The 17927-nt window shown below is 40.0% G+C and overlaps 2 protein-coding genes across 5 annotated transcripts in view; both read left to right on the top strand.

The window, feature by feature from the left end:
• Positions 1-8945: 8945 nt before the first annotated feature.
• Positions 8946-11757, top strand: LOC310729141 (UPF0461 protein C5orf24). 3 transcript variants are annotated; one of them, XM_083547224.1, is made up of 3 exons: positions 8956-9196; positions 9303-9371; positions 9993-11757. In XM_083547224.1, exons 1-3 carry the CDS (start codon positions 9192-9194, stop codon positions 10597-10599), a joined length of 681 nt encoding a protein of 226 aa, XP_083403350.1. In that variant the 5' UTR covers positions 8956-9191; the 3' UTR covers positions 10600-11757. The 3 variants fall into 3 exon arrangements, with proteins under 3 accessions (XP_083403351.1, XP_083403352.1, XP_083403350.1); XM_083547225.1 differs by lacking the exon at positions 9303-9371 and having other exon boundaries at positions 8946-9086; XM_083547226.1 differs by lacking the exon at positions 9303-9371 and having other exon boundaries at positions 8948-9196.
• A 2612-nt stretch (positions 11758-14369) lies between these two features.
• The window catches only part of nsd1a (nuclear receptor binding SET domain protein 1a), a 40167-nt gene continuing 36609 nt past the window's right edge, over positions 14370-17927 (top strand). For both annotated transcript variants that reach the window (XM_083546907.1, XM_083546906.1), the window contains exons 1-2: positions 14370-14917; positions 15509-16317. In XM_083546907.1, the coding sequence (XP_083403033.1) occupies positions 15526-16317 (792 nt within the window). In that variant the 5' untranslated portion in view covers positions 14370-14917; positions 15509-15525. The remainder of the gene's footprint in view (positions 14918-15508; positions 16318-17927) is intronic.

Genomic DNA, 17927 nt, shown 5'->3' with positions numbered 1-17927 from the left:
TAAATTGAATTTTAACACCAGTCCAAAGACAACTTTTAAAGGCTGATTAGCATCTACATTTTCCAGAGTGTGTGTAACTGTGTATAACTCTGCCTTGCACTGGGTTGGCACCTAGTCCCAGGTGTCCCCTCCTGGGTTCACAGAGTTCCTAGAAAGCGTGTCCTTGTGAGGGATAAGCAGTATAGAAAATTACTTTTGCACTGTACTGTTTTATAACAGTATCATAGTATAACTAAAAACACTTTTTGTTCACAGTAAACCTACCATTTTACCTTTTTTTAAATGAGGGTTAATCTGCTGACGCATTCCCAGCACAAAAGTGCGGCACTAAGCCTTACCGCTTGAGGTCAAGACCAGTCACATGCCAAACCGGCCGCTGGCCAACAATGTACTTACCACAGTAATTACTGAAATTGGCTGCCCTACATACTTAATCCTTAGTGCTGAAAACATACTCCAGGAAAACCTAATAAATACTTCAAGATGCATTACATTTTAATGACCTAATGTCCTCATAACACAATTTTTATTCATTCATTCATTCATTCATTTCTTTAGTAAATCTGTTATTTTTTACATCACTGTGGAACAAGAGCACATTGTGGAATCACTGAAGTGATTTACATGTTAAGCAGAATGTATTATCATATAAAAAGCTGACATCCTTAGGACTTGTGCTCACTATAAAGGAACATATTTACATATAAAAATATACATTTATAAAAGAGGAGAGGTGAGGGTACGCGCTGGAGAGAAGAGGAATGAAAGTCAGTCGGAGTAAGACAGAGTACATGTGTGTGAATAAGAGGGAGGGCAGTGGAGTGGTGTGGTTGCAGGGAGAAGAGGTGGAGAAGGTGGAGAAGGTGGAGGAGTTCAGGTACCTGGGGTCAACAGAGCAAAGTAATGGAGAGTGTGTTAGAGAAGTGAAGAAAAGAGTGCAGGCAGGGTGGAGTGGGTGGAGAAGAGTGATAGCAGGAGTAATTTGTGATAGAAGAGTATCTGTGAGAATAAAAGGGAAAGTTTTAGAAATGTGGTGAGACCTGAGATGTTGTATGGTTTAGAAACAGTGGCATTGAGTAAAAGACAGGAGGTGGAGCTGAAGGTATATGTATAAACTTTACAGTATAAATTGTATGTTGGGGTGGGCATGTGGACAATTTGTACAATTTTGTTGTATCACTATCAACGTCGTAAAATCGAGCGATTAAGGCCCTGGAACCATATACAGTGAGGAAAATAAGTATTTGAACACCCTTCTATTTTGCAAGTTCTCCCACTTAGAAATCATGGAGGGGTCTGAAATTGTCATCGTAGGTGCATGTCCACTGTGTGAGACGTAATCTAAAAAAAATCCAGAAATCCCAATGTATGATTTTTAAACTATTTATTTGTATGATACAGCTGCAAATAAGTATTTGAACACCTGAGAAAGTCAATGTTAATATTTGGTACAGGAGCCTTTGTTTGCAATTACAGAGGTCAAACGTTTCCTGTAGTTTTTCACCAGGTTTGCACACACTGCAGGAGGGATTTTGGCCCACTCCTCCACACAGATCTTCTCTAGATCAGTCAGGTTTCTGGCCTGTAGCTGAGAAACACGGAGTTTGAGCTCCCTCCAAAGATTCTCTATTGGGTTTAGGTCTGGAGACTGGCTAGGCCACGCCAGAACCTTGATATGCTTCTTACAGAGCCACTCCTTAGTTATCCTGGCTGTGTGCTTCAGGTCATTGTCATGTTGGAAGACCCAGCCTCGACCCATCTTCAATGCTCTAACTGAGGGAAGGAGGTTGTTCCCCAAAATCTCGCAATACATGGCCCCAGTCATCCTCTCCTTAATACAGTGCAGTCACCCTGTCCCATGTGCAGAAAAACACCTCCAAAGCATGATGCTACCACCCCCATGCTTCACAGTAGGGATGATGTTATTGGGATGGTACTCATCATTCTTCTTCCTCCAAACACTTTTAGTGGAATTATGACCCAAAAGTTCTATTTTGGTCTCATCTGACCACATGACTTTCTCCCATGACTCCTCTGGATCATCCAAATGGTCATTGGCAAACTTAAGATGTGCCTGGACATGTGCAGGTTTAAGCAGGGGAACCTTCCGTGCCATGCATGAACTTAAACCATGACGTCTTAGTGTATTACAAACAGTAACCTTGGATACGGTGGTCCCAGCTCTTTTCAGGTCATTGACCAGCTCCTCCCGTGTAGTTCTGGGCTGATTTCTCACCTTCCTTAGGATCACTGAGACCCCACAAGGTGAGATTTTGCAATGGAGCCCCAGTCCGAGGGAGATTGACAGTCATGTTTAGCTTCTTCCATTTTCTAATGATTGCTCCAACAGTGGACCTTTTTTCACCAAGCTGCTTGGCAATTTCCTCGTAGCCCTTTCCAGCTTTGTGGAGGTGTACAATTTTGTCTCTAGTGTCTTTGGACAGCTCTTCGGTCTTGGCCATGTTAGTAGTTGGATTCTTACTGATTGTATGGGGTGGACAGGTGTCTTTATGCAGCTAACGACCTCAAACAGGTGCATCTAATTTAGGATAATAAATGTAGCGGAGGTGGACATTTTAAAGGCAGACTAACAGGTCTTTGAGGGTCAGAATTCTAGCTGATAGACAGGTGTTCAAATACTTATTTGCAGCTGTATCATACAAATAAATAGTTAAAAAATCATATATTGTGATTTCTGGATTTTTTTTATTTAGATTATGTCTCTCACAGTGGACATGCACCTACGATGACAATTTCAGACCCCTCCATGATTTCTAAGTGGGAGAACTTGCAAAATAGCAGAGTGTTCAAATACTTATTTTCCTCACTGTATATATAAAGTAATTAATTAATAATGATATTTATAAATAATCACACATATACTACTACATTAACAATAATAATAAAAAATTATACAACAGTAGCTTCTCCAGGCACTTTATATAAAATTACCACAACCGTATAAATAAAAATCAACACAAAACATCTGTGGTTTAATGTTCAATTGGTAAGGACGTTTCTTTGCTCTAACACAAGAACTTATCTAAGACAAAGAAAATGTTAGCAGACTGAGGGAAGTGGATGCGAGAGCAGAATCATCTTTTATTTCACAAACACAAATACTAGAAACAGAAAGAACACACACACACACAAAAAAAAAAGAATTTGCATGAGAATGGAGAGACAAACGTGAGACAATGTGTATTGTGGATGTTGAAACTACACACAATACAAAAGAGCTAATCAAGATGGAAAAGAACTGGTGTGTTTGATCAGTGACATGTGACAAACAAGTGGCTTTTGGGTAATGTAGTTCCTACGCATGATCCTGAAAGATTTGACTTTAAACAACTTTATTAATTCCAAGAGGGAAATTCACATACTACAGAGAGTAGAGATGATACTTAAAGTAATTTACATAAATCAATGAAAATAAGAGAATAAATATATAGATATACAGTATATACATTATACAAGTATATAAAAAAAGAAAGGTAGCGTGTGTACATATGCAGACACTCCATATACATTGTTTCTTATTGTCTTTTATGGTTTATAAGAGACACTCGTTATTTTGCTTCTATGCAATAAACTAGATAAAGTATGTAAAACTTACCAAAGGTGTTCTTCACTTTTTAGAGATTTCTTTGCGATCTTGTTTATGATAGATGACACTTCAGATAACTTTTTGCTCTCTAAATAATGCTTACAGAGCTCAGACGGTTCCGATGAACCGCAGTCCAGATGGAATTACACAGTGTTGAAGTATGGAATGGTAGCCATGTTGGTTCAGGATTCCTTTCATCTTTTCATCATTTAACCTACATGAATATTATGTTCTTCTTCTTCTTTCGGCTGCTCCCATTAGGGGTCGCCACAGCGGATCATCCGTCTCCATACCACCCTGTCCTCTACATCTGCCCTCTTTCACACCAACTACCTGCATGTCTTCCCTCACCACATTTATGAACCTCCTCCTTGGCCTTCCTCTTTTCCTCCTACCTGGTGGCTCCATCTTCAGCATTTTTCTACCAATATAATTCATGTCCCTTCTCTGCACATGTCCAAACCATCTCAATCTCGCCTCCCTCACCTTGTCACCAAAACATCCTACATGTGCTGTCCCTCTAATAAACTAATTTCTAATCTTGTCCATCCTCATCACTCCCAACGAAAACCTTAACATCTTCAGCTCTGCTACCTCCAGCTCCACCTCCTGTCTTTTACTCAATGCCACTGTCTCTAATCCATACAACATCGTTCATTAAAAATGAACAGCAACTTGTGAACTGGAACATGACATTGTCTCAAAAACCAAAACATTTATACAAGCACAGTATTTTCATTTTGATCATTTCAAAAGTCATGCATTTCAAATATCAGCAGAAGCTCCAGAAGTAGTAGATGTTTAGAGTAAAGAGTAAAGTTTCTCGAGAAACAGGATGTTTCTTAAAGAACATGCACCTGTCAAAGCAACCTTTTTTTCTGAGGCCACTTAAGGGGAAACCAGGGCATGTTTTGAACACAACAGCTTTTTTCACAGGTAGTCAAGGGCAACTTCGAAATAATTATAATCATAAAAAAGATTTGTCGTTTACTGTAAAGCTGTTTGGAGATTTTTAAACTGCTTTACATTCCTAAATGAATCTACAAAAAGATTTCAAAAAGTTTTCATGTGTCTAATAAAATAGACAGAATAAGTTTGACATGAATAAAAAGAATATGAAAAGAGTAATGACCATAGTTTGTCTTTAAAACTGCATTCGTTCTCTCTGGTACACTTCTATGCACATGGTATTTTATGATTGGATTTTTTTAAGCATCTTGGAAAACCTTCACTTTTTTTGTGAAACAAAAATTCGGACATCTATCTTTTCCACTGACCTTTCAATGACGCTAAAAATAAATATTTAAGATACTTTTATGGGATTTTGGGATTTAAATCCCACTTACAATTTCAGTGGCGTTTTACTTTAGGTACTCTGGTTTCTCCAGTCCAAAGACATGTTTTTAGGCTTATTAGCATTTCCAGTTTGTCTGTAGTGTGTGTATATGTGTGTTTTTGTGTCCAGCTGTGCCCTGCAATGAGACTATCCAGGGTGTCCTCTAATTTCTGTGCAGAGTTCCTTAGGAAAGGGACCAAAATAGAAGTCTTTTGGACTTGTTCTATATATGATAATACTGAAAACCATTGGAATACAAGTCAAGTAGGCTTTAATTGTTATTTCAACTATACACACTATAGTACAGTGCACAGTCAAATGAAACAAAGGAAACAAAGTTCCCACATAAGACAATCGTAAAAAGTAATACAACACACAGAACTACCCAACACTAACTAGAGCACTACATAAAGTGTACATAAGTGCCATTTAGTACAGAAACAACGTTAGACAATAAGACATTGGACACAATGACACTGCAGCACAAACCAGTACAGCAGATTTATGATGTGCAAATAAATATAAGTCCACATAATAGTAAATCATGTACATGTAAACTCTACACAGCTTAGTGGCAATTGCTGCAAAACGTCGATTTTGTGCAAACGGTTAATGAGTTTGTTCATTTGTGTCCAGTCCCTTTGTATTGAGTAGTAGAATTGAGCATATAGTGTTATTTCTTTCCATTTTCATGCATTTAATAAGTAAAAAACTTGGAGTTGTTTGTATGGAAATAAGCAGAGTCTTTGAAAATAAAAGACCATGCATAAAGGCATAAAATCAAAGGGGCTGAAGAAAGGAACAGACATTAAAGGAGCAAAATCAAAGCATTGATTATTTAATAGGATGATCCATGTGCATTAGGGATGGTAAGATTCACCGATTTGCATAAGTGCATCAGCATAAAATGTAACGATATGATGCTTTGATTTTAAAAAGTGTGTATCAGATACGAGTTGGCATTTGTATCACAATGCATCGTTTTTTAACATATTTGCATGTGTTAATTTTTAATTTATTTATATAGAATTATTACTATTCCTCGTACCTCCACCTCTCCAGGCTCTTCTTAACCTGCTTACTACTCTCACCACAAATCACAATATCATCCGGCACACATCATAGTCCATTCGGACTCCTGTCTGACCTTGTCTGTCAACCTGTCCATCACCACTTCAAACAGGAAAGGGCTCAGAGCCAAACCTTGATGCAGTCCAACCTCCACCTTCAACCAGTCTGTCGTTCCTACTGTACACTTTACTGCTGTCACACTGTCCTCATACATGTCCTGCACCACCCTCACATACTTCTCTGATACACCTGACGCTTTCTCTAAATCCACAAACACACAATGTAACTCCTTCGCTTTCTCTAAACCCACAAACACACAATGTAACTCCTTCTGACCTTCTCTATACTTCTTCATCAACATTCTCAAAGCAAATAATGCATCTGTGGTGCTCTTCCTCAACTTGGCTTCCACTACTCTTTCCCATACCTTGGTGTGACTGATCAACTTAATTCCCCTGTAGTTACTGCAGGTCTGCACTTCTGCCTTATTCCTTAAAATTGGTACCAGCCAGAGGTGGCAAAAGTACACACATCCTTCACTTAAGTAGAAGTACAAATGCTAATGTTTAAAATACTCTGGTTACTTTTTTACTCAAGTTAAAGAAAGAATTTGGGCTCTGACATGTACTTAAGTAAAAAGTAGTCATTACTACTACTGTTTTAGTGTCACGCTGGTAACTGGACCTCACATCATATTTATATTAGGGCTGTCAATCAACTTAATCGCACATTTTTATCTGTTCTAAATGTACCATAAATGAATACTTTATTTTTTTTATACTCTAATTAACATGGACATGGAGAAATATGGATGCTTTATGCAAATGCATGTTTATTATTAGTGAAACCATACTCAACATAGAGCATGAAGACAAAATATTTTTTGCAACTATTTCTTTTTTGGACAACTTTTTACATTCTCTCATTACATTTTTACACAAATATCTGTCCTTTTACTTCTTACATTTTCATTTAATCTATTTGGTGACATATTTGTTCTTCTCATTGCGCCGTTTTCAGCACATCAACCTGTTTCTTGTCATTTCGTGTCTTTTTTAATCTACCGCTGCCGTATCATTTACGTGGATGAGACAGAGGGAGTCAGTGATGTAAACATGACTGAAAACAGACACATTCCTGATCACCTAATCATCATCATCTTCTCTCTGTTTGTGTTCTATATGATGGATGTTCATCCTGGACACATTAATTAGATAACAAAATTTGAAATTCTTTTTTATTAAAGAGACCCGAATTTTTCAGTCCCCCTCAAGCCCCATCCCGCAGGTAAAATGTCATGTCATGTCATGAACAAAAAATGAACATGGACATGAATAAGTAACTATTTAGAACATAAAACATTAACTGGAACGATATCTTATTAAAAAAATAAAAAAAACAGGCCAAGGTTTTGTTGTGTTGTATGTTCCTTCTTTTAATAATAAAGTCTGTTTTAAGTAAAACATTTTGCCTCAGTGTGTGCGAGAATTTGCTTCCATCCAAGTCATTTTCTTCTTTCGGCTTCCCCCAATAGGGATCGCCACAGTGGATCCTCTGTAAATCGTTTTATATTACCTTAGTTGCAATTGTTGCTTTTGTGCAGTAGATATATAAGTTTTTTGTTTTTAGTAATTTTTTTATATATATATTTTTCAGACCATTACTGTGAGGTCCAGTTACCAGCGCTACCTTTTGCTTAAATACATGTTAGAGCCAAAACATCTTTAACTAAAAGCGTAGTCAGTACTTCAACTTTTAACGCAATCTTTTAAAACACGAGTATCTGTACTTCTACTTAAGTGAAGGATGCGTGGACTTTTTCCACCTCTGCCTGAGAGTCACATAGAATATGGATTAACATGGCAGAGGTAGAGCTGCATCTTCAAATCAAATCAAATCAAATCAAATTGTATTTGTCACATACACATTTATATAGAGTAAGAAAGGAAATGCTTTCTGTGACTGTCCAACATGTAAAAAAATAAAATACAAATATAAAGTATAAAAACATATACTTTAGAATAAAATATATAAAAAAAAATTAAACAGAACAGGATGGATATGGATATGACATACTGTAGATAATCGACTGTAGTCCAGATTGAATGTGTCACAGTGGTAAATTGCAAAGCATAGTTTTTTCCATGGCATCATATTGCATTGTGTCAAATCAAATCGAAATTGTATTGTACTGCGTCATAATAGGGGAGAATCGTATCGCATCGGTAGCTTCTTCGTATGCATCTTTAATGTATCGTATCGTTGGTTATGTGTCGAATTGGATCGGGTCTTAATTGTGACTAAAAAGAGCGAGTAATCATAAAGAGTGATTCGATCATTTTCCAATGGACGTGCATGAGCAAAGCAACGAAAAAATCTCTGTAGGTTATGTACAGGAAACAGAACTGAGTCGTTCACCTCTCACATTTTCTGGTCCGAGTCGTTCGTTCGTTCTTTTATTTTTTTATCTTTTGACTCCCACAGACGCTACGCAGTGAATTAAACAGGAAACGTCATTTGAGTAGTTTGTCTCATGTGACTCCTATAGCTGCTACACAATGCAATCTTTTTTGTTGTTGTTCTGAATCTTGTCATTAAAGTCACGTAACAAAATAATGCCCCACATGGACCAGAAGCTATGAGAAGTGAAGCTCCTCATTCTGTTTATCATCATATCTGCATTGTTATATAATTCGAACCATATAGTCAAAGTTGGTGCTAATTGTAAAAGCTGCTAATTGAAATTGTCACAGTTTTGATCTGAGGAACGAAATGAACTGAATGAATAAAAAAGAAATGAATAAAAGAATTCTTTCAAAACAAACAAGGTCTTTCCATCACAAGTGTACAGTTCACACGTTTCACACTACACAAACACTGCACCGGTCTGCGCATGCGCACCGAGCAACACCCCCCCCCCCCCCCCGGTCCTCCTCCTGTTCTTCAATATTGTACTGTTTTTTTTTCCGAGTTAAAATGGCCGCCTTACAGATATAATCCTCGGAGCTCCACCGTCAAATCCCTTCACCATCCAAAGCAATAACCAATGCGATCGGCCATTCGGACGGCACCGTAAGCCTTTCCTAGACGTTATAATACAGATTATGCTTTGGTTTCAAGGATGGAAGATCTATCTGTTTCATATTTAACCCTTTGCTCTCCGAGATCCGCGTCCAAATGAGGTAAAAAAGGAGCCTTCTCCGTCGCCAAATATACGTGCTTTTCTCTTCATTCTGCATCGTCTTTTTTATGCTATTATGGTCCTTAATACTGGTTTCTTTTCCCTAGCGAGACCCGTGGAGCAATAAAAGAAAAGACAGAGATGCCTTTTGATAAGGATATTCTTCGTCGGTCTTTGTACGTTTTTGTGTGTGTGTGTGTGTGTGTGTGTGTGTGTGTGTGTGTGTGTACGTACCAATGTGTGCATGTCTGTTTCCAGGCCTACATTAAAAAAAAAAAAAACCTGAACACTAGCTTTCCCACCCTTTTTTTACTAAATAGTGTGCGAAAATATCTACTATATAAACCACACACTTATCAATGCATACTGTTTAGTGTGTTAGTACGCTCCTGTGTTTGCCTATGTATCGGTTTTCAACAGCCATGGCAACCTATGGGCACTGTTTTCTTGCTCGTACTGTTTAGTATGGAAGTACGCAAGGGTGCATGTCGCCATGGCGGCCTTGCGTGAGTACTAGTTAGTACGGAAGTACTTTCGGTTTTGCATACCTCTCAGGAGGGGAAAGAAAATGGTTGATAGACCGTGTTTTTGTAGATCTAAAGTCTGAAAATGATTCACAAGTTCGATTTGAGCGTCAGTACTATAGATACCTGTCGGATAACTGTGTCCAGGTTAATTTTGGCGATAAGAGAATCCTGACACGTATCCGTACGATACATACTGATTATACTCCTAAAGATTATTAAGATTGCATGTACGGACTGAAATCCTTGTTTCCCGGTTTTTCTTTCTTTCAGAAAAATGATGCATCAAGTAGGTAGCAGCAACAACGATTACGGATTGGGAGGCCTGGGAGAAGATGGCCAGCACTCAAGTGGACATTTTGAGTTGTGCGCCTCGCAATCGGGGAAGTTCTATCCGTCCGGGCCGCCTCCGCCGCTCCAGCTGCCCATACCGAATTTGCCCCCCTTACCGCAGAGCATGATCAAGCCCATGTCGTGCCAGATGCAGGACTCGGCGAGCGACTTCCTGCCTCAGGCCGTGCGCATGAGGGCCGCCGAGGCGCCCGAAGGCTCCAAGAAGAAGAAAGGACTCGGGAAGACAGGAAGGCGCGGCAGACCTGCGGGTACCACCAAGTCCGCTGGGTATCGGACAAGCACGGGGAGACCGCCTGGTACCACGAGGGCAGCTGGGTTCAAAACGAGCCCCGGGAGACCGCTGGGGACGACCAAAGCCGCGGGTTACAAGGTCAGTCCCGGGAGGCCTCCGGGTAGCATCAAGACATTGGCGAAACTCAACAAACTGGACTATAGCGCCTGTAACGGAGCCCCCTTCCCTTACACGCTGATGCAGAAACGGGCGCTTTGTGAAGCCACAGTCAAAGAGAAAAACACTAGCGAATGAGGGGCAGGCTTTTGTATTTATTAGGAAAGGATCGAAACCGCGTATATCCATGGAGACGTTTTTTTTTTTTTTTCTTTGCACTGGAGGCACTGACTCTTGCGAGGGCAGAAAGGCAAATTTTGATACTTAGACTTAACACTTGTTATGTATGTGGAAGTGTTACATCTTCATGATCAATTTCGTGTTATTTCTCTATCCAAAGAGCATTACTCATTCTCTCACACCTGCAAGGAAGGAGCAATAAGCAGACTTCCGTTTCATTTCATTCGAAGGAATAAAACCTTCAGGAAAAAAACAACCTATGGAGCGCTATGCCGCGGCTAGACATAACCCTGGAGGTTCGTGGCAGACAGACCCAGACAAAGACCTTTCCTCTCGACGGCCTGTCCGATAAAAAGACCAACAAGCAAATCCCCCAAAAAATGGCTGCTTATTGCTCCTTTAAACGTATATTAACCTACTGTACAGATGTGCATGATAGTAGTCTTGTGAAACAATAACACAGTATGTATTATATGACATTTCTCGGGCCAATAGTATTCACAAAAAGAAAAAAAAAAAAACATACCGCAAATGTATAGAGAGAAAAAAATAATCACTTTTGTGTTGTTTTTAAACTTGTTACCTAACTTTTGATAACGTGACCGCTCTATGCCGTTCTGTAGCGACATTCGATTTCATTCCGCACTTGAAAACGTTTAATCAATATCACGTGCATATTTATCCTTCTTTTCTTAACGTGTTATGTGATTCGTGCTTTGCCTGTATCGTCTTTGGTATGAACTATCTTTTATTTGTATTGAAAAAAAAAAACAAAAAAAAACGTGGTGCCCTTTTAAAGTAGTGTCGAGTGACTTTTGAAGACTATTTCGATTAATTCTTTTTATCCGTTCGTTCGTTCGTTCGTTTGTGGTGAGACGAGAAATAATGAATCAGTGTAATGCTTCAGAGCATTCTTTTTTTCTATATGTGACTGTGATACATTTGATAGTTTAGTATATCCTGTAGTGTTCCTGTTCCATTCAAAATATTCATGTTTATCCAAATCTGGAATGCCATGGTTTAATCTTTCGTTTAGTGTTGTGTAAGCAATTAGCATCCAATCTGCAAAAAAAACTAAAAAAAAAAACACACAATAAACAAATATCACGTAAGCAATGCTACTTGCACGGAAAATGCTTTTCAAAATCGTATCCTTTTACAGGGATGAACAGTATTCCCAGGATGGGCTTCGGATCCACACCGTATAACCCCATGGCTCTAACCAGGATAAAAAAAAAATAATTAATTATATTGATTGCATATGTGCCCAGTGATACCACGATTCAGTGGGAAACTATCTCTGCGAAGGACTGGTACTGGAATTCTGGTATTCCGGATCTGGATCCAGCTTGACCCAGATCAGGACCAGCGCTAACTCAACAATGAATGTTTGTGACATATTTACATGTGATCCTTCAATTTATTTTAATGATATAACACATTACAGTATCTAGCCTTGTGATGGAGTGGGATCCGATCCACGGATTTCCGTCTGCCACCCAATATTCCCGGGATAGGCTCCCGATCCATCTTGACCCTGACCACTATTATTAATAGATGAATGAATGAATGTTTATAACATATTTACGCATGATCTTAACATTGTTGTGTTATTGTGCGTTATTGTATGAAACCTTGTGATAGACTGGTGTCTGATTTGTGGTGTATTTCTCTATCACCATTGAGAATTCCGGGAATAGACTGGAGATCCTCTTCGACTTCAACCACAACGAAGCACTTACTAAAAAGGGAATGAATAAATGTTGATTCCATTTTTACCCGTAATATTTACAATAATTCACCCATAGCGCATTATGATGACTATCCCACTGTAAAGAACTGGTATCTGGTATCCATGGTGTATTCCTTTTCTGCACCCAGTATTCCTTAGATGTTCTTCGGATTCACCTTGACCTTGCAAAGGACTGCCACTCACGAAATAATATAATAATTGCTATATTTCAAGATGATATTTCTATTGTTTTACTATTGTGCACTAGTTATGTGATGGGCTGGCGTTCGAACCATGGTGTGTTTCTATCTCAAACCCCAGTATCCTTGGGATGCTCTCCAGATACACCTCAACACCAACCACAATGAAGCACTTATTAAATATGTACGAATGAATGATTAACATTTTACCCATGGTGTTTCCAGGCAAATTTACCATCTTATGTTGAGTGGCTTTCTGCAATGGACTGGCATCCCAACCATGTTGTATTCCCATCTCACTCTTGGTATTCCTGGGATGGGTTATGGATCGACCTGGATCCTGACCACAATAAAGCACTTATTAAATATGTACGAATGAATGATTTACATTTTACCCATGGTGTTTCCAGGCAAATTTACCATCTTATGTTGAGTGGCTTTCTGCGATGGACTGGGGTCCCAACCATGGTGTATTCCCATCTCACTCTTGGTATTCCTGGGATGGGTTATGGATCGACCTGAATCCTGACCACAATAAAGCACTTGCTAAACATTTACTAATGAATGATTGACATTTTACCTGTGATGTTCCCAGGCAACTTTAGTATCATATGGTGAGTGGCCTAATGTGATGGACCAACCACGGTGTATTCCCAACTCATTTCTGGGATGGCTTCTGGATCCACCTGGACCTTGACCACCATAAAGCACTTACTGAAAATGTTCGAATGAATGTTAATCATATTCTACTCATGTTGTTCCCAGTCAACTATAGTGCATTATAGTGACGAGCCCACTGTGATGGACAGGTGCATTCAGGGATGGGTTCCAAATCCAACCCCCGACCATGATCTTGATAAACCTCATTAAATATGGCTGAATAAATGAGATGCTCGTGATATACATGATACACAGTCACATGCTTCAGATATCTTTCTTTGCAAGCAAGGGTTTATTTTTTACTTTCTTTATACCTGCTAGCTTTAAAAATATGACTAGACTGTGCTAATTAATTGCCTTTTTATATTGTTTGGGGAGGCATTTTTTTTTTTTTTATCATGCCTAACCTTCATTGAGGGTCCAGGACGTGGACAAAAAAAAAGGCACACATTTATGTAATTTGATTTAAAAAAAAAAAAAAAAATTTAATAGGGATATAAGTATCACAATAAAAAAAATGGAGGACAAGTACCCGGATGGAGCTCAACGCGTTAGAGCTCGTGCATGGCATTTAAATTTGACCGTTAAAAACGGCCATTTTTTAAATGTTATGCTAGCCTGTAAATTGTGTATAAATAAAAAACATCGCATTATTAAACATTATAATGAATAAATCGCCATCTATTCAGTGCCACAGATTCTTTCACGTTTGTTAGGGCCGTGGTGATTAGTCAACAGCAGGGCCATCTTGTGACATAGCTCACTTTGGCCTGTTTTTTTTTTTTTTTAAGCCCAAAATGGCTCCAAGTTACAAGTAATCGACCAAATACGATTATTAATTTCACCACCGCGTCTCTAACGTGTTTTTTTTCTCTCTCCACCATTAGTTTGGGATTTAGGTATTACAGTGTTATCACCGTGTAACTGGGTGGTATTTATGTCCGAAAGGCTGTGGTGAGCCCTGGGTGATACTAAAATGGAGGAAGTTTCAACTAGTCTTTTGTTCAGGAAATACGGCATTGAAAATAATAATACAAAAATAAACCACAACTTATATATATATAAAAAAAAAACCACTTAAAACCTGCACCTTCATATATAATGATTGTGTTTTAGGCTGGAAGTAAGAAGGGATAAAATGTCACTGATCAGTCGTGGGATACTGTGTATAATATGGAGCGTTTTGTGTGTCGGAGGGGGGGTTGGGTGGCACTGCCGGTCGGTCTCTGACTCTCTTTCTCCCTCTCTCTCTCACACACACACACACACACACTCTCTCTCACACACACACACACACACACACACACACACAAGGCTTTTCTGCTTTAACATGACCAGGGCCACGATCAAAACAAGCCATGCATTTCCATGCAAAACGTGCTTCCGACCCGCTCACGTTTTGCACCCGTCTACACGACTGCTCTCGGTGAAAGCAAGCGAAGGCTCCTTGATTTTTCTACCGGCAATGAACTAATTATTTACATTTCTTCATTTTAAAAGAAAGATAGATAGATAGAAAGCAAAGCGCTGATCCGAGAGTAGAAATGAAAGCCGAGTCCAGGCCTAACACTGTTCCTTCTGCCGCTTTCTGCAGCTCCGGCTTTCACAAATCGCCCAAAAGTGACTCCTCGCCTGCTCTTGTGAACGGAGACCGGATGGTTTTATCTTGACCGAGCCGTAAATGGTAAGATTTCGGCCACTTTTCTCTCCCATTCCCCCCCTCCCCTCACACCCTCCCTGGATTTTTTGCTACATTTTGTTTCTCTTTCTTTCCTCCTTGTTTGTAAACCGAGTCGAGGTTCCTGCTCGGCCATGGCTGTATCACGGCTTTTCAGGTCTGTGTGCATGAGAGTACAAGCTTTAGCTTCCTGTATCCACTTTTACCTTCCCATCATGGCACTATACCTACCGCACTACCTTACAAAAACACGGCTTAATTCACTCATCTCCTAAGCGTTAAGACATGTCCGGGTGCTCTTCAGCGTCGGCTTTGCTTAATTGTCGGATTTTCTGATTGAATCCAGTGCCTTCAAGGTGTCTTTTGTCTGCCCTGATGGACACCACGGCCTAAACGAGGGCGCTGAACTCGAGCAATGAATGTCTAATTAAACACCAAACGCTGATTAAACAGCTGATTTGGATTTGTTCAGTCACCACCTATAGACACCTGTGGTTCTGGTCATCTACGCCATGTCGACCCCCAGATTTTGTTAATTGAATGTAGCTGGTTTAGTCAGTAAGCTTTTTTTTTTACTTTGTTTCTGTTCAAATGCAGGACGAAGCCATGCCAACATGAATCAGTCGTATAAACTGGGCGCCAAAGATGGCTCGGAACGTCGCCCGGGCCCGCACTGTCCGCAGGTCGCGTCCTGTGGGCTCCAGCATGGCGCCAAGCAGGCGTCCTCGTTCGGGTACGGCCAAAGGGAATCGACGTCCAACTACAGTCCGCTGAGGAGGCTCCAGGACCTGACGGCTATGGTAAGCAGGCCGGAGATGAGTCTACAGGACAAGGATTTCCACGGGCGAGCTAAAGCGCACGTCCACGCATCGGAGTTCGGCCTCGGCATTGTCCACTCGCCGCAGTCCTTCAGTCGTGACGCTGATGACAACGTGTTTAGGAACGTCCAGAATCTGGATAAGAATGGCTTTTCTCCCGTGAGCTCGGACAGCCTGGAGCACATATCTCCGATCCCAAACGGATTCCTGCATTTCGAATCGAGCCTCTTCGACAGCGGGGACAGCAAGGACGACCACGACGAAGAGGAGCACGTGGTGGCGTTTAAACCTTCAGCCAAAAAATGCCAGAAAAGGGACTCCAAGAGCTTCTCTGGTGCAGGCCTAAACTTAAGCTTGAACAGACACGAACGTTTTGACCCAGTTTCCAAAAGTACTCCACAGCCAGCACCGGAACCTCCTCCTACTCCACCTCCACTACGTGTTGAAGACATGATAAGGGATTTTGACAGTTCGGATGGCTACTCAGACAGTGACTGTGACCTTCCGAGCACCGAAAACTGCGCTTCGATGTTCAACGTAGGCCTTTCTCAGAGGCCAAGCTCACCTAGCAGCACCTACACAGATCCTGTAAGAGCTTCACGTGTCTTGTTTTTGTACTCATTGGTCACCTCAGGGAATGTTTCTTTACCCTAGAAATGTAACGGAATAGCAAATTGATCACCATATGATACAAGCGAGTGTAATCCCCTTCAATCACTGCACATAATCCAAAAAAAAAAAAAACGGTCCTAAAACTAACCGAACCAGATAGGACATTTCTTGCGTGAAACTTACGTCCCAGAGAAACTCCAGAAACAATTATATTAACCTACCGCTCCAAAAAAACCCAGTCCAATCTAAATACAGCTTAAAAATATATATATATTTCAGAATTACACTATCGATTACATCGTCGTTATAAAACCCCCACGAAAATCAGTTTGAATCGATATTGTGAAAAAGTTACAGATGAAGTTGATGATTTTTATCATACGCCATCGTGAACTTGAACAATACATACTCAATACTGCTTCTAATCAGCTTCTCATTTGCATCAGAAATAAATTTTTCTATCTTCTACTCAGGACATCGTTGCTCTTCTATGCGTATAAGACAAACATTCAAATAAAACGTGTTAAATATGCTAGGTGCTTTTTTGAACATCCGATTCCACATTTAGTCACTGTTATAAGAACTTCCACTCTTCTTAAAAGATGTTCCATCAGATTTGGGAGCGTTCTTGTGGAGATTTGTGTGGATTTATCAATCCACAAAAGTGAAAGTCAGGTACTGATGTAGTGAGTACATTCATCTCAAAGGTGATTCATAAAGTAGTTGAGGAAAGATTTTCCACTCTGCCTCATGTAAAGCATATCTTCATGGAGCTGGCTTTCTGAACAGGAGCGTAGTCACGCTGGATCAGGTTCAGAGCTCCTTGTTCACGTGAAGGGTAAATTTCATGCTACAGCGTCCATAGACATCCTATACGATTATACTACTTTGCGGTAACGTTTGGGGAAGAACAACATACGGTTGGAAAGGTCAGGTGTAACAATACTTTTCTCCATAGAGAGTACGCATATGGCCTACCTGACGTCATATACCTGATGACACGAGTGCTGTTATTGCAGCATGGCAGACAGTTTAGTGACATCATGTGCAAAAAAAAATATCCCTGTGAGTCATTTGATCAGTCATTTGCCAGGTTTCTCATGCCTACAATAAAAATATGAAATTTGACACTCATTTTTCAAGTAATAAAATGACTGTTCTGGAAACTGTGGACGATTACGTACACTATATAAAACACTATATTGCCAACTAGCTGCTGGTGGCTCATTGGTTGGCCATTTCCAGACGTACCTGTTGTAGATTGTAGCTCTCCAAAGTCAGACACTATATTAAAGAAATCAAATCCACATTATGACTACTGATAACTGTCTTTCGTTACTGATGAGTGAGGCGTTCTTGAAAATGCTGCGAGTTTGCATCACACATGTTGGCATGCATGCTTGTGTTTTGCATCCGTTCTTTAAAAGCCTAGACAACTCGTTTCCTTTGCCACTTACCACAAGACAGCCAGCTCTTCGAAGGTCATTCTGTGAGCAATGTAAAGTAATAACTGGGCGATATTCACGCAAGTTATTAGTCATTCGAAAACTACAACGGGAACATAGTCATGGGAAATGTTCTGTAAA

Source organism: Silurus aristotelis (genome assembly GCF_946808225.1).
Source record: "Silurus aristotelis genome assembly, chromosome: 7".
Taxonomy (NCBI): Eukaryota; Metazoa; Chordata; class Actinopteri; order Siluriformes; family Siluridae; genus Silurus; species Silurus aristotelis.
The sequence above is the reverse complement of the archived record's forward strand: the minus strand, read 5'-3'. Positions and strand labels throughout refer to the sequence as shown.

Excerpts from the sequence above, each read along its gene's own strand:
- LOC310729141 (XM_083547224.1), top strand. Across the intron at positions 9,372-9,992 it reads GATATTCTTCGTCGGTCTTT|AAAAATGATGCATCAAGTAG; the intron begins GTACGTTTTTGT and ends TCTTTCTTTCAG.